This window comes from Atractosteus spatula, chromosome 28 (assembly GCF_055471065.1).
Source record: "Atractosteus spatula isolate fAtrSpa1 chromosome 28, fAtrSpa1.hap1, whole genome shotgun sequence".
In the NCBI taxonomy this organism is placed as follows: domain Eukaryota; kingdom Metazoa; phylum Chordata; class Actinopteri; order Semionotiformes; family Lepisosteidae; genus Atractosteus; species Atractosteus spatula.
In genome coordinates, this window is record NC_142733.1 from 6,401,220 (window position 1) to 6,416,211 (window position 14,992).

Genomic DNA, 14,992 nt, shown 5'->3' on the forward strand with positions numbered 1-14,992 from the left:
TTTGCCTTAAAATGTCAAGGATATTTTGTTTGGATATACACAAAGAGAAAACGAAAAGATTCAACAAGACAGTGATATGAACGGGAGGTGGAGAGGACGTGTGGGTTACAGGTCAAGGAAATGAGTTACGAGTGGTTACTCACACGGCGCATGTCAGTTAGTGCAGTCATTTCAGATCCAACAGGAGTTATATACCCTGAAAGACTCTACAAAGAAAGAAAGGTGATACAGAACAAGCATTGAAAAGAAGCATTAAGGCAGGAAAACTCTGATACGAAAGAACAGGCAGTAACATTTTGTTCCACCACACTCTTCCTATAATCTGAACAAGATGTACGTGTTGCAGCACAGAAGTTGTAGTGAACAGAAAAATCCTTCCCATAAATTAGTTCCTTTCATTTGAAACTTTTCAAATGAAAAGGCTTGCGCTCTGGCTCTTGAGTTCTATAAACACTTCAAAAGAATACAGTCCAGAAACATTCGCAAAAGCACCATGATTAATCAAAACACTATGCAAGAAGACTTCATAAAGCTTTCGGTTTCAGTGCACTTCTCCAAGTCAAAAAACAAACTGACCATTTCCAAAACAACACCTTATTTTGTCATCTCTCTGAGCTAGAAAAGCAAGGAGGAAATCTTATGCTCTACTACAAACTTCTGCAGTGCTTTTCTTTTTTTAAAGCATAATCTAAAACTCAAGCTTTGTGAGCAGGTCTCACGGGTGGAACGTGTGGCAGCCGAGCCGGAGAAGTCAGGAGTAGATGCCGAGGGTGAAACTCACGGACACGGGGGTCCCCCTCTCAGAGGGAGGGATCATGTCTGGGGTCAGGACCTGCGGGGGCTCGATCCCCTTGCTGACTTTCTGCTGGATGAGGTGCATGGCCAGGGAGAACTGCTCTCTCGTCAGCTTCCCCATCTGCCTTGTGTCCGCCAGGGCCCTGGTGTGGAAAAAAGAAAAAAAGCAATGACTCCAGGTCACTTCCAGGTCTGCGTCAGTGCGTATTTGTTACTGCTTTAACTACTGCAGATTTTTTATACCATTTTAAGAAGCACCAACTAGACACCAAGTGAATGGCAGTGATGCACCAGAACTGCTCCTGACGGAACATAGTACTGAGGTAAGAGTACAGAGATCCCTTTAACTTCAACCAATTGCAAGTATCCTGTTTGCTTTGGAAAGTGGGAGGAAATTAGGGGTCCATGGAAAAATCCATAAGCAAGATCCACGCAGACAGGCAACCAAAGCCAGAATCGAACCCAGGACCCTGGATCAGTATTAACCACACCTCCCAATAACTAGTTAAAAAAGAGACAATTAACAGCATCAGTAATCAGAAATTGAACAGAAAAGAGAGCTCCTTTAAAAGACTAATGTAACAGACAACATACTCCTCATCCCCAGGTGTTAAAGGTTTCTGTTTTAGGGCATGAGATTCCAGGATGTATGTATCAGTCTCGCCACAAGTGTAAATGAGAATGAATTCCCCCTCGGCCCACCTGTACGATTGTACGACCAGTGAACTGATGTATCGGAGGTTCCCTGCTACAGTGTATTCTATTACTCAGAATACTAATACCGTTAGTAATACTGTTACAACGTGACTCAAACCATTTCTAACCATATGTGCGCAAGGATGTTCTGAGGAAGTCCCGACTGCATGAAGATCTCTTTTACTTCGTGGCCGTTGACAAATCCATCCAGGTCGGCGTCCGTCTTCAGGAAGATCTCGTCGTACCTGCTTCTGTCAGCAACCGGCACGATCCAGTTCGCCGAGGGCTGGGAAAGAGGAATAGCAAGAGGAGACAAAGGCAGTCATAGGCCAGTGTGCAAATGCAGGGTATCGGGGGCCCCAATGCAGAATTGTGCTCAGAGATCACAGGATCGAAAGCCACCACTTCCTGAGCAGAACCTTTTCTGACATTTACACTGTTTCCCCACCCCTTTCCTCAAGGTCGTCTCTTCTTCAGCTCTGAGTCATTGCCAATTTGCCTCTTTTGTTTAATTGTAGTCAGATCAGCCTAAGAAAGGATTATGAGTAGGGGGGGATTTAAACCTATACTACATATACGTGCATCACTGCACTGAAAGCCTGGAACAGCAGATTAGGCGTAACACCACATGATGTACAGAGCAGTGTTTTACTACTGCTTTTATGTAGTCTTTATTTGCCTACGTATACAAATCTTTCTGACACTGTTGCACATTTTGACATGTATATAAAACCACAAAGACAACCCTCAATCAGGTCATTCATACAAGAGACAGCAAACAGGAGAGTGCTCCCTTAATCACAAAAACCGAGACAGAACATTGAGCTTATTTTGCACCTAGTCTTGAAAATGCTGAAGTGCAAGTGATAGAAAAACAGCCATGAAGCACGTAGCAATGGGCTGGTAGAGGTTTTACAGTGATTGATACTGTGCTTCTATCAATCACAGACACACACAGCCCACATCCCTTCTACATCTGATAACTAGAGCTCCTGCAAGAGCACATTTTCCTGGGAACTGTCACTGAACTACTTCCTTTAGCTAGAAACATCCACCTCATTCATCTTGTGTCTATTCGATTGCACTGATAAAGTTATTGTATTTTCCCCCAGAAAATGTCAATCTTCTGTACTGAACAACTTCTTTCTCTGTCACCTTTTTACAAGAATTTTGAACTCATCATGAATTATGCTCTATTTAATTTGCTGGATATGACCCTGTTTAAAAGACATTTCATAAAGGAGTAATATCTGAAAGCCACGTCCAACTATATTTCACACATTAAAAGTAACCTTTACTTATATGTATCTGGATATAAATAGTGTGTCTTCCAAAAACAGTGCTGAGCTGTATAAATCCTTTTTTATATCTTTTTTTTCTATCATGTACCTATTCTGGAGGCAAAATTCAGTCAGAGGTCTACATCCAAAATCCGGAAGCAAGAGGCAGACAAAGCACATCTAGGTGAATCAGAGGATGGAAAAGAGAAGACATCCAATTCTGCAAACATGAATTCTTACAGGTGGTTTCCCAACACCACACTACCCCTAATTCAGCACAATGGGTAACACAATTGAAGATGTTTTGATTTGGGACTCAAGGTGTCAACCAGCATCCAATAAGGAGCATCTAGCTCCTAACCCAACTTAAAAAGAAAACTTTAAACTTCTAGTCCAGATATGAGGCATAACTTCTACAATGGTCTGCAATGGAACCCTACTCCAGCTGCAAAACCCCCAGATAAACCTTGTAGAAACTGCACACTCTCTGGTTGCTCTCAGCTGCTGGGAAACAAACCAGACCAGGGGGTCATCAGCATGCACAACTGCACAATACTTCAAGAGTTCAGCGCTAGGCTAAAAAACAAATGGAGATCTATATAGCCAAAGAGAAAATATATTAAAAAAAAGAGGAACGTATTAGCCAGCAATACAAAATATAACAGAGAAAGATGAGGAATCGATCTGCAACATACACAAGGCAAAAAAGCCATGCCAAGATGTCCTTTCAAGAAGTCGAACACCAAGCCATTGCTTACCCAATATTTAGAGCCCAAAAACTACAAGCACCAGCTGCCGATGCATCCCTGAAAACAGGTGAGCCCAGATCTTATTTTATTATTTCGCACTTCAAAACAGGTACATCCTTTGGAAAGCGTGGCTCGGCCGCTGGACTGGGCACGCGGAGAATGGGATTAGAGTGCGGAACGACCGCCGCCCGTTCCCGACAGAACCCCCGCTGGGTACCTGGGCCGACTTGAGAGTGTGTTTGGGCGACAGGCTGCCGGCGCTGTTGAGCGAGTTCATGCTGCCGTGGGAGGGAGTGGAGCGCAGGCTGTCCTTGGGCGGCGGCGGGCTGGCGGGAAGCACTGGGACGGCCCCAGGAAGAACAGGGACAGAGCCCGGAAGGGCACTGGCAGACTTCTTCCTCTTGGAGGGCGGTATAAGGGAAGTAGGCAGAACGGATGGGACAGGTTCCTTTTCCAGAGCTCGGTACACCAGGTGCATTGCCTGCACATGACAAAAAAAAAAACAGTAGTTAGGCTTGTTTATGTTTTCAAAATGTGGACGAGACACCTTCCTGGGTGAATTAGACCACTATGCGTTTTCAAACAGATGCACGGGTCTTAATCCAGAATAGAAAAAGGGGGAAATGTTACGTTTTGCATGGGTTTAGCACTGAGCACTACCGTGGACGGGTCCTCTTTCACTGGAATGTCAAGAACACTACTGATCTATAAAGAAACCAGCTCATCCCCAGAGAGCCCAGCCTCACAGGCCTCAACACGTCAGTTTGATAAGACAAGGTGCATCAACCCCAGCTGATGCTCCCTCTTGAACCCCTGGGGTCCCCCAACCGAGATAGGAGTATCATCAGAACAAGCACTGTGAACACAGCGTCGCTAATGCCCAGATAGCCCAACACATCACACTACTACCTTATGAGTGTCAACCAGCATATATTTTAACTTATTCTATCACCTTCTTTTGTTCCTTTTAAAGACTTCAGGACCTACCACAGCAAACTCATCTCTGTCCAAGTGTCCATCTTTGTCAATGTCACTTAGATCCCAAACCTATGAGAAAAAACAAATATGAAACATGTGCATAGCCTTTTCTTCTGCTCTGATTCAGATTTTGGAGATACTTTTTCATACAGCCCAAGTACTATCTCCCTCAGCACCACAAAGAGCCTGTCTGTATAAGAGAAGCTATAGTCAATAATTGAGATGGAGCTGTCCAAAACACGCAAAGCAGAAAAAATTAAATTTGAATCACATCCACATATTGGAAACGGTTACTCCAAAATCTGTGAACTTATCCTGGCATAAATGTACGTTAATGGTAATGGCAGAAAATAAAAGATCATATGAAATAAGTGAAGGCTAAAGCTCATGCAGATCTAAAATGTGAGCATACTTACCCTTCCTAACACGTCAAGAGGTAGTTTTGAGTTTATTAGCACTGGTTTCACCTTCTCACCAGATAAAAGTCCATTCACTGGAGCAAGACTTTCAAAAATCCCATCAAACTTCCCTTTCTCCTCCGGCTGCAATAACAGGAAGAAGAGCAAAGAAGGAACAGCTTCAAAAACACATACTAGTGCTAAAAGCACACTGGGCAGATCATTACTACTCCTTTGAAATAGTGACTTATAATAAAGGTTACAGGCAAGAGGGGGCTGGTTTGGATAATTCAATCCTTTTCTTAGTAGCAAATTGATCCACAGCTCACATTCAGCTGTTGGAAGAAGCAGGGCATCAGCTTCAACTCCACAGGTGGGTACTTGTTCCACATTCCTACACGCCTCTGTGTAAAGAAGTGCCTCCTGTTGTCTGTTTTAAATGTACTTCTGTGTAGTTTCCACCTCTTCCCTGTGATTTGTGTTTCACTATTCATTCTGAAGACATCTGCCGTGTTGTCTTTGTCCATGTTTCTGAGGGTTTTGAATACTTGTCCCTTCATAGTCTCCTCTGTTCAAGATTAAAAAGGCTTTGCTCCTTCAGCCTTTGAGTGTAGGACATTGCTTTAAACTCTGGAACATATCTGGCAGCTCTCCTCCAGACTGACTCTAGAGTAGCAATATCTTTTCTATTAATTTACTTCCATTTATCCTTCCCCGTTTCTTTGCACACTCCAATCAATATCTGAACCAGGTCCGGAATGTACTGTTCTTGTCGTATTGAAATCAGTTTAAATCTGGGCTCCTACTGTATATTTGCCACTTGTACATTTAGACATCATTTTTCCCCCAACATTTGATAGATATGCATTTTCTAAACTGAACCGTAAAAAAGCAGCTTATAGCTTGACTATATGAGATAATCAGTGTCCGTTATGCACACGTGAATCTGCTCTTCTTCAACTGCTTTTAGGATACTTCTTTACGATTTTTACCTATGAAACCTGGCCTTCCATTCTGGTTAAGTATTTCATAAAGAAAGGCAGTATACTGGTTTACAAAAAGCAGCCAAAGCCCATAATAACCAGAAGATGATCTCCACTTACCCTCACAGCCCAATGAGAGTCCCCTGGGGGCGCTGACGTGGAGAGTAAGGGACTGCTAGTGTCCTTCTGCCACAAACCCAGTGATTGAAAAGCATAAGATGACATACATCAGTGATATTTATATAATGACATATCAAATCAGAACATACAAACTATATGGACTGAATGGAGAGCCCCAGTCTGGCACCTTGTATAAACACGCTTTAAATAGATCTCCAAAAAACCTGGAGCAAGTAAACTACGATTAATTAAAGAGGTACTGTGTTCAATTAAATAATTTAGAGTAATTATGTTCATTCAGGACAAAAAATGTGAATATCTCTCGCCCCTTAAGCATCAGTGTTCCCTTCATTGAAATGTTATAGTCTTAAGTGATCAGTTGCTTAAACTAGCGTTCCTGACCTTAAATAAGCGGTAGTTTAGGGTGACCTGTAACAATAACTGGTTTGGGGCTCTCTGGGACCAACGTAATTTTCTTGGCAGAAATTTCTGCTCTAAAACCCAAGGATTTTATTTCAAGTATCAGATCGGTCAAATCTTTTTTTAGCACAAAACAACAGGAGCCATGAGAAGTTACACATGGACAAGAAAAAGTGATTTCAAATGACACTTACAAATTTGGGGGGTGGGACAGTGAGGTTTAAACTGCTAAGGGTCACATCATGTCCATTTTGTGCACAGGCGACCAGTCTCAAAGCGAAATAAAAGCCCTGAGGAGAAACAGCAAGTCAGATAACCGAACAACACTTAAGATATGAACCAGAAAAAAAGAAATAAAGAGTGGCAAATAGAAATAAAATACCTGTTTGTCTAAGAAACCCTTTCCATCTGGATCAGCCAAATCCCAGATCTTGGAACAGAATAATGATAAAATATCAATAGAGTTTTCCCATGACTTTTTTTTTTTATTAACAGTCATGGCACAACAGACAGGTTAAAAAAAGACAGATGCAGTATTAAGGTAGACATCTTAATTAAAACCATTAAAAGAGCTGCAGCCTGCAGATATAAGTGTGGAAAAACTCCCCTTTAGAATAATAAAACACTATCCTATATGGTCATGTTTGTTTAGACTAACAAATGCTAATTAAATGATACTTAGACCAATTAAGAAACGTATAACTGGAAAAGGCATGAGTTCTTTACTATGTCATAAGCAAAATTATTTATTCACTGCCACTGTCTGCCCTCTATGAGGTTATCAAGTGCAAGAAGTGTACAAGATGGAGAAAGGTGGTCTGTATACGGTCACAGTTCAGACAAGTAGCCACAGACAAAGCCCCTGCCCTCAAACCACCTTCGAGTGCCCACTAATCTTCACAGACACACAGTTAAGAGATGCTCTGCAGTGAGTGAGTGAACACGGCCTGTGTCAGGCCTTAACTTAGCTGCTACTTTACCCACCTTCCCCAAAGTAATGTCAGGGAGGCCCGATTTCTTCAGGAACAGAGCAGCTTCAGTAGGGCCCACTCTTCCTGTGTTTCCTGGGTCTACCTGCAAAGAGATACAAATAACAAGGTGCTAAAGTCTTCTAAAACCGGCATATTTGGCAGTCTTTTGTCACTGAAAACAAACCAGGAAATTGTATTGGAATGTGGGAATGGGATTGAACCAAACCAAGAAACACCTCCTGGGCTGCAATCCACTCATTCGGACAGAAACGTGGTTTGAATGCGGAGGGTCAAAGGATCAAGAGCAGGGAAACACCCTATCCAAAGGCCTTGACTCAGGCTCTTCAGAGTACATGTCTGTTGTTAAATAAAGAGAACCGATACCCTGTTACCATGCACCATGCAGTTCTGCATTTCATTTTCCTCCGTTGTGCACTTTATGATTTGCACGTGGAGGGCAAATGCATGTGGAAGTCCTCATGACATTAACCTCCAAGTACCCTCTATATGTGTAGGTCTTATCTTCTCATAAAAAAGATTTTTGTGAACAACTGTACCGCCATCAGCATCAGAAGAATTATTTTTCAAACATCTGATTGGCACGTTAATAATTTCCACAAGTGCACCATCTTCTCCAGACGGGATGGTAAACATGGCATCAGCCTCACTTGAATACTTACAGTATGCGTCTCTTCGATCAAATACTTGCAGAACATCCACTACCTAATCTGCAAGCCTCCTGGAGTACATCCATGTGTACCGCAAACACAGGAAAAAAAACCACATGGTTCTGATTTTAGTAAGAATTCATTTTATCCAGAAGTTCTCTGTAGGATGACCTCCCCAGGTTTAGTCTCTCCTCTGATCTCAGTCACGCTCTTGTCTCAGGAAGTGTGAACAATAATTAATACCGCTGACAAGCTTAATGCTACTCTATCTGATAGAGCTGCTGAGTCAGCCCACTGGCTTGTAATTAGAAGAGATACCACTGTCTGAAAGCTAGACTAAAGACAAGAGGAAAAAATCAGAACCTTGTACAGGCCAACAGAACTGTATTTGAACACTGCAGAGCCCCACTCTTCAACACTCAAGATGTGAGGTGTGCTGCAAGGGCTGGGTTCAAAACGGACATGTGCTTTTTAAAGACCTTACCTGCCTGTAATAGTTTTCATACACAGGGTTCCCACTTGAAAGCTGAAAAACAAAAAGGAAAGGGAAAAACAGCAAACAAGGATCAATGTAAAAATCAGTGAAAAAACTGAAACAAGGTCCAAAATCACTAGTTCTACTCTCGAGAAGAGTTCAACACTTCCACTATAATTAAACAAAAAACACTCAAATGTTTTTGAAGCAATAACTGTGAAGGGGAATTACTACACATGACAATGCTATATTCATTTCGCACAAAGGACTCTTACAGATTGTCAAAAGAGAAAGTAGCGTCCATACAAACGAGCGACAGACTTTGCAAATCACATAATTACTAAATGAAGTGCTACCTGCCTGTAGCCAGAGAACACAGAAATAATGAAACCCTTGCATCTCCCAACACAGCTGACTTGTCTTTAAGAAAGGAAAGCCTGGAAGCAACAAATCCTTGCCACTGGTTGCTCATCTTAACTAGTAGCCACCCCCCACACTGTGAAGTGCAGTGCACGCTGACCCAGGCACTGACCATTTGTTATTCAAGTTCTGCTTCCCTTGTGGTTTCCCTAATTTGCAATAATTCTTCCGGGAGTTGAGCAAGCATGCACATGCAAGCATTTCATCTTTAGAGCCATCTGCGCTTCTGATTAGATATGCAAGGGGGAAAAACTCCACATCTTGTGCAATCTTAACACTGAAGCTACCTAGATAACAACCTCTTGAATATGAAGAGGCAGAGTGTGGGGCTCCAGTCAGGGCTGTGCCATGCTAGAACACGAGGACACAGCTTACCACAAGAGTGATGGTGAAATGACATTAGTTTGTGGTATTTTTAATAAAAAAATAATTCCCTGTTAATAACAGATGTGATTAATGTTCTCTTTTTAGACTAATTTAAAACAATTCTTCACACTCAAAAGACACTCCAAACTTTTAAGTCAGAAACAGCCTTTTAATGTTCATGGACACACTCACCAGCCCAGATATGATAACTAGGGCACTGCCCCCAACACTGCAGCCTTCAACAAAAGGCCCAAAGCTGTAGAAGAAGCCAAAGGTTTTGATTCAGCTGGCTAAGCCTGTGCTCTGGGAACTTGGTGGGGTCAAAACAAAGGATTTTTGCAGAGTGAACCCTGTTTAATACAATTCAACTTGACAAGCATGGCACAAGCAGAAAGGGGGCTGGCTAAGAAAAAGCTCTGGGGCTTTCCTCCAAGACCGCCTTCCCAAGTCTGTTAACCCAGATCGAGCCCGGCAGCTGCTTATGAAGCTATAAAGTCTAGCCAGCCACCCTGTCATTATCGCTGCATTACTGTTTGACACGGACATGCAATGTACATGCCTAGCATCTCGTGAAACCATCTACTTGATTTAGCTAATGGAGCGAGGATGAGCAAGGAGAAAGTAAAAGGAAACAGGATGACCAAGTGCTCAGAAGGGGTTCCGCTAACTCAGACCTACACTCAACAAGGCTTCTGCGTTCTCAATGCATGTAATAATCACAGCTGAGTAACAGAGGGCACCTGAAATGCGTTCAATCTCTCTACAAAAAGAAAGGCTTTTCTCCCTGTTCAAGGGGTCCACAAATCATTGTAAGCCAACTGTCCATCTCTAATGCAGTTCAAACTTGAGTTTATACTGTGCACAAGATTAAACCAATAAAAAAACATATCGTCAGACTCTTAAAATCAAATTCCTCTCGTACATTGCTTGCAGTTCCCTGCACAAAACTGCCTTGGATCTTCATGATCACAGCATTGATTTCCTGTGGCTGATCCATGCCACAAAATAAAATTTATATCCACTGATAATGATCCAATTAATGAGAACCTAAGACACTAGATAAGAGGAGAAGGAGCAAACAGTATCTGAGATGGCTCATTCCTGTGTTTATCTTCAAATGCAAAAATCAATTACACAATAGCAAAAATTTTACTTGGCAGGCAAGCGTGGCTCATTACAGCCTTTTCTGAATTTACAGATGTGGGACCAGCGAAGCAGCCGAAACGACCCGATTTCGCAATACCGCCATTTCAGCCACGGCCCACACGGACACACAATCTCACAACCTGGTGCCATTAATGACAGGAAACAATTCCTTCAGCCTGCAGGCAATTGAAACTAACACAGGAGCGCAGTCTTCTTTAACGTCTCACCACCAACCACACAATGACAGCTGGAAAACAAAAAGCAATCACTCCACAAAATGATGGATCACTTCCAGTCACTACCAGCTGTATTTGAACAGTCAAAACACACAGGAGTGTCCATTAGTAAGAATTTTAAGGATACTGGTAAAGTGGCCTCCCTCTAAAGAAGAAGACAACTTGGCCTGTGAGACAAGTGGTTTTGGGAGGCAACCGTAAATCTAAAAGCAAGAGATAAAGATCTCCAACGTTGGAGCCTTCAAGGACATTAAGTGTCGAAAACTACCATTCAAAATTGCCTGAAAATGGGATTCATAACCGGGCTGCAAGGAAGAAACCTCTTCTAAAGCAGAGCGATAAAAAGAGTCACCTGAAGTTTGCTACACATCACTGGAATGGAACCACGTGTTTTCATCAGATGAAATGAAAACTGAGTTATTGGGACACGCTCATCAGCATTATGTTTGGTATATAAAAAGATGAAGCTCATGTTGAGAAAGCACTCATGCTCACTGCCCATTGTGAAATACTGTGGAGGGGATGTTTTGCATCTACTGGTCCTGGAGCCCTTGTCGAGATTGTAGATTTCCCCAACTCTGACAATTACCAGGTCATTGTGACCAGGCAACTGGTTCTTATTGACAAGAAGCTAAAGCCTGGCTGAAAACAGACATTCCAACACGACGATGATCCAAATCACCTGTCCAAATCAACAAAGGCATGGTTGACTGTACAGAAAACAAATGTTCTTGACTGGTGATCTCAATCTCCAAACCTTAATCCTACTGAACATTCGTGATTCTAACTCAAGGTGACAGTTCACTAACAGAAACCAGAAGGTCAGAATTTCCCCTAATCCCTGCCAGAGGAGGATCTGCAAAATACTAACAGTAGAAGTGTGAATAAACACAACCCTCATGTTTTCTGGATTTACATTGATTATGACCAATAGGATTTTGGTCTGTGCAATGCTATTCAGATTTGCTATAAAAAGTTAAACTTGTAATCAAAAAATTGCCAAATTGTAAAGATAGATACTTTATTGATCCCGTGAGGGAAATTATGTGGAAAAAACATTCCATTATGTGATGATTATTATTCCAATTTCATTAGGGGCACAAAAAAATTCATAGGACAGTGTATGTAATGAAACCAACTTTAAAATTATTTATCAAAAATATAATGCATAATTTATTGATGAAAAATGAAAAAATACTGTTTAGTAATTTAAATAACCATGAATTAGTGAAGAAAACATGACAACGCTAATCATTATAGATAATAAATGTTTTATGTCTGCATATCTTTGTTCTTACAAACCATCAAATGTGTCTGTTCTGCATCTGTATGCTTATGCTGTTCAGGGAGTCAGTGTTTTATTAACATCATTCGTGAGTGAAGCACAGATGATGCACAGGCTGTAATTGTGGTGCTGAGTGACTTCAATGAGGCATTCTCAGAGTACAGTAGCCCCTCTGGGAAATAACCACACTACCCAAAGAATGAGGTACATTTGAAAGAGCAGTCTTATGCTGTTCCTAGCTCTCCTTGAACTGCTTAGTCAATTATCCAGATTGAACCATCTGACAGGAGTTAAAAGGGTCAGAGGCCATTAAGCATTTTAATTGACAAAAAGCTGCTCCTGAGTATGTTTGCGCTACATTTCAGCTCACAAAAACCCTTTTCCTTGTTTTTCAGCACTGTACAACACCACTTCTTAACGATGCCCCGTAACGAACATGAGACACATTTCACGTGCAGATCTAATCAGAGAGCAGACTATCACCAACAAGCCTTTGTAAATCAGACTAAAGCCCCGTCCACAAGCAGTGGCCAGACAGACCTCCTGCTTCACTGTGGCTTAAATCACGGGCCCAAAAGAGGAAGTCCAAAAAGCTTCGGAGAAGATGGAGAAAGCATTCGTCCCCAGCCCAGAGACACCTTTGCCCAGCTGTGACACAGGTTCACCTGGAAGATCCGGCTGAGTAGTCTCGGATGCTACAGTCCCTGAACAAGCAGAACCCCCGCGGACTGGAAAACTAAGCTAGTGCACCGACACAACCGGAATCCGAAAGCAGCTGTGCTTGCTCAGAAAACGAAAAGGAACTTCACATAACATGCATTTCATTCAAAAAAAATTCACCTGTTGAAAGGTAACAGCGTTGAGAAGCAGTCGGGCGTATACGCCTGCATTCCTCTAGCCATCACCTAATGCCGGCTTCAGATTTCTGAAGTAAACCATTCAAACAGACTTCGAATTCGACACCGACTGCTTCCAACTCGGGTCACATACGACACTGTCAAGAATGACGGCGTTTTATGCCGTTTTTATCTCCTGGGGGTATTCTTATCTAGAGGCTATGCGCAAACGAAAAAGCGACTTAAGCCTTAAAGATTAAAACGAATAAGGGCATTGCCAACGCTATTTTAAAAGTAATCAGAAACAGGTGCAGCCTGAAGTACTTGCCAACCTTACGCCTACATGAGAGGTGCTAACCGAACCGGTTTTTAAAATATGCTGATTGCGTACGGCATGTCAGAATTATTCAAGCGGACACAGCCCAAACCCTTCCACATCAGTAGTGCTTACAGGACAGGCTGTACTGGGAAACCGAGTACGTTTATCCAAAGCGAAAGTCAAAAGATGCCGTCTAATGTTTTCATAGCATCGCAAGACAGCTGCTGTTACCCATCGCACGGAAGCTCTTTCCGTGAGAAGTGGAGAAAACTCACAATTATACGCGTTACCGTGTTTTCTGGTCAGGCTTTTGAGCCGTAGACAAGTAAGCTTGTTCGTCACGCAAAACGCCAGCACTGTTTTGTGCGCTTTGAGACACAGAAAAACCTCCGTGTTCTGTCGTTCCTTGTAAACGTAAGCACTTCATCCTGCATGCTCGCTGATTTCATTCCGCCTTTCAACATTTTACGGTTTAATATCCCAGTAGGCCTTATACCTTCCCACTACTGTAACCTTTAAAATGCATTGTTAATTGCCTGGCGTTTAATGTTCCACAGTTGACACGGTTACATTTTCAATCGAGAAAAACATATCTGTAACTGCCCGCGTCTGTCCCGTCGATTATTATCCGTCTGTTTACAAATAATACATTGAGCCAGAAGCGGTACCTGAGTGAGAGACGTGAGCGCCGCCATCTTCCCTGTTGCTGCGGGAGCGCGCACACCCTTTCGTCGGAAACGCGCCTCCGGGGGAACCAGAACTCGCAGGATGCGCGGGGCGTGAAATCGCACTTCACACGTGGGAAAACGCGCCGGGCAGGATTCTGGATGTTCACTTACACCCGAGGATCAGCTGCTGAACTAAAACACAATACGGTACAGGAACTTATTGTCTGCCGTGCAAAGTAATACCGATATATCTGACTGTTGCACAAAGCGCCTGCCTCTTACACTGTGCATGAACATTTGGTTTCATTCTAATACGATTCAGAATACACATAAATAATTACGTGTGAATCTCTATATTAAATTAATAAAATGATGACAATAATCCATGCAAAACGGAGGGGTGTGCAGTAATTTCTTTCTGAAGCAATTACACGTACAAGCACCCGAACCGACCTCTTAGCTTGAGCTTAAATCGGTCATTTCTGGTTTCAGAATTTTTTCTCGGATAGTGGAAAAACCGCAAGGCTGTAAAGTGGCTTTAAAGGAAAGAGCTCGGCGATCTGTGGCCAAATACCTGCATAACCGCGAGTGAATCAGCTAAGCGCCTGCAGTGTTTCGAGAACCCGTTTTCGCTTAAAAGCCCTCGGCAGACAGAATATGTTTTATTTATGTTAATATTCTGGGAATTGCGTTCCGCCTTGGTTTTCCAGAAAGAACGTTAAAAACCCCATTTTTGTCTGACCCAGAACACATTTACACATGCGCAATAAGAAGTTACTTATTCGTCAAAAAGAGCGCTGGACAATGGATAAATGTAATTTGTACTGTGAGGTTACTGAAATAAGCACTGCAAAAATACGGTTTTTGTAGAAACCTGGAACTGCACATATTCTGTAATGAAATCTCCGAACACAGAGGGTCGAGTACAGTGGACACCATTATATCGGTAGCTGTCCGGGACTTTTTTCGATAATAATAAATCAAAACTGTTAAAAAGCCCATTGGTTCTCGTCTACGTAGGACTCCCAGCATTCCTTATAAGGGCTTTCAGGAACAAGGTGCAGTTTGAATTTGAATCTCAGTGTTTTCCAAAAACTGAAAATACGTTCTGAACGCACCTCGCAATAATGAATCAAAGTTAAATTAACAAGTCAGGGATTCATAACAGCGTGCTGTCGGTACA

At 42.4% G+C, this 14,992-nt stretch overlaps 1 protein-coding gene across 10 annotated transcripts in view; it reads right to left on the bottom strand.

The window, feature by feature from the left end:
* eps15l1a (epidermal growth factor receptor pathway substrate 15-like 1a) overlaps positions 1-13,859 on the bottom strand; it is a 48,206-nt gene extending 34,347 nt beyond the window's left edge. For 7 of the 10 annotated variants that reach the window (XM_088907463.1, XM_088907460.1, XM_088907458.1 and 4 more), the window contains exons 1-12: positions 13,810-13,859; positions 8,543-8,584; positions 7,404-7,493; positions 6,802-6,849; positions 6,614-6,709; positions 6,000-6,065; positions 4,915-5,040; positions 4,508-4,567; positions 3,738-4,001; positions 1,620-1,777; positions 782-938; positions 144-206 (exon numbers count right to left, since the gene is read on the bottom strand). In XM_088907463.1, coding sequence (XP_088763589.1) covers positions 144-206; positions 782-938; positions 1,620-1,777; positions 3,738-4,001; positions 4,508-4,567; positions 4,915-5,040; positions 6,000-6,065; positions 6,614-6,709; positions 6,802-6,849; positions 7,404-7,493; positions 8,543-8,584; positions 13,810-13,836 — 1,197 coding nt within the window. In that variant the 5' untranslated portion in view covers positions 13,837-13,859. The remainder of the gene's footprint in view (positions 1-143; positions 207-781; positions 939-1,619; positions 1,778-3,737; positions 4,002-4,507; positions 4,568-4,914; positions 5,041-5,999; positions 6,066-6,613; positions 6,710-6,801; positions 6,850-7,403; positions 7,494-8,542; positions 8,585-13,809) is intronic. The other 3 variants (XM_088907459.1, XM_088907464.1, XM_088907465.1) reach the window with 1 other exon arrangement.
* Between the last annotated feature and the right edge of the window lie 1,133 nt (positions 13,860-14,992).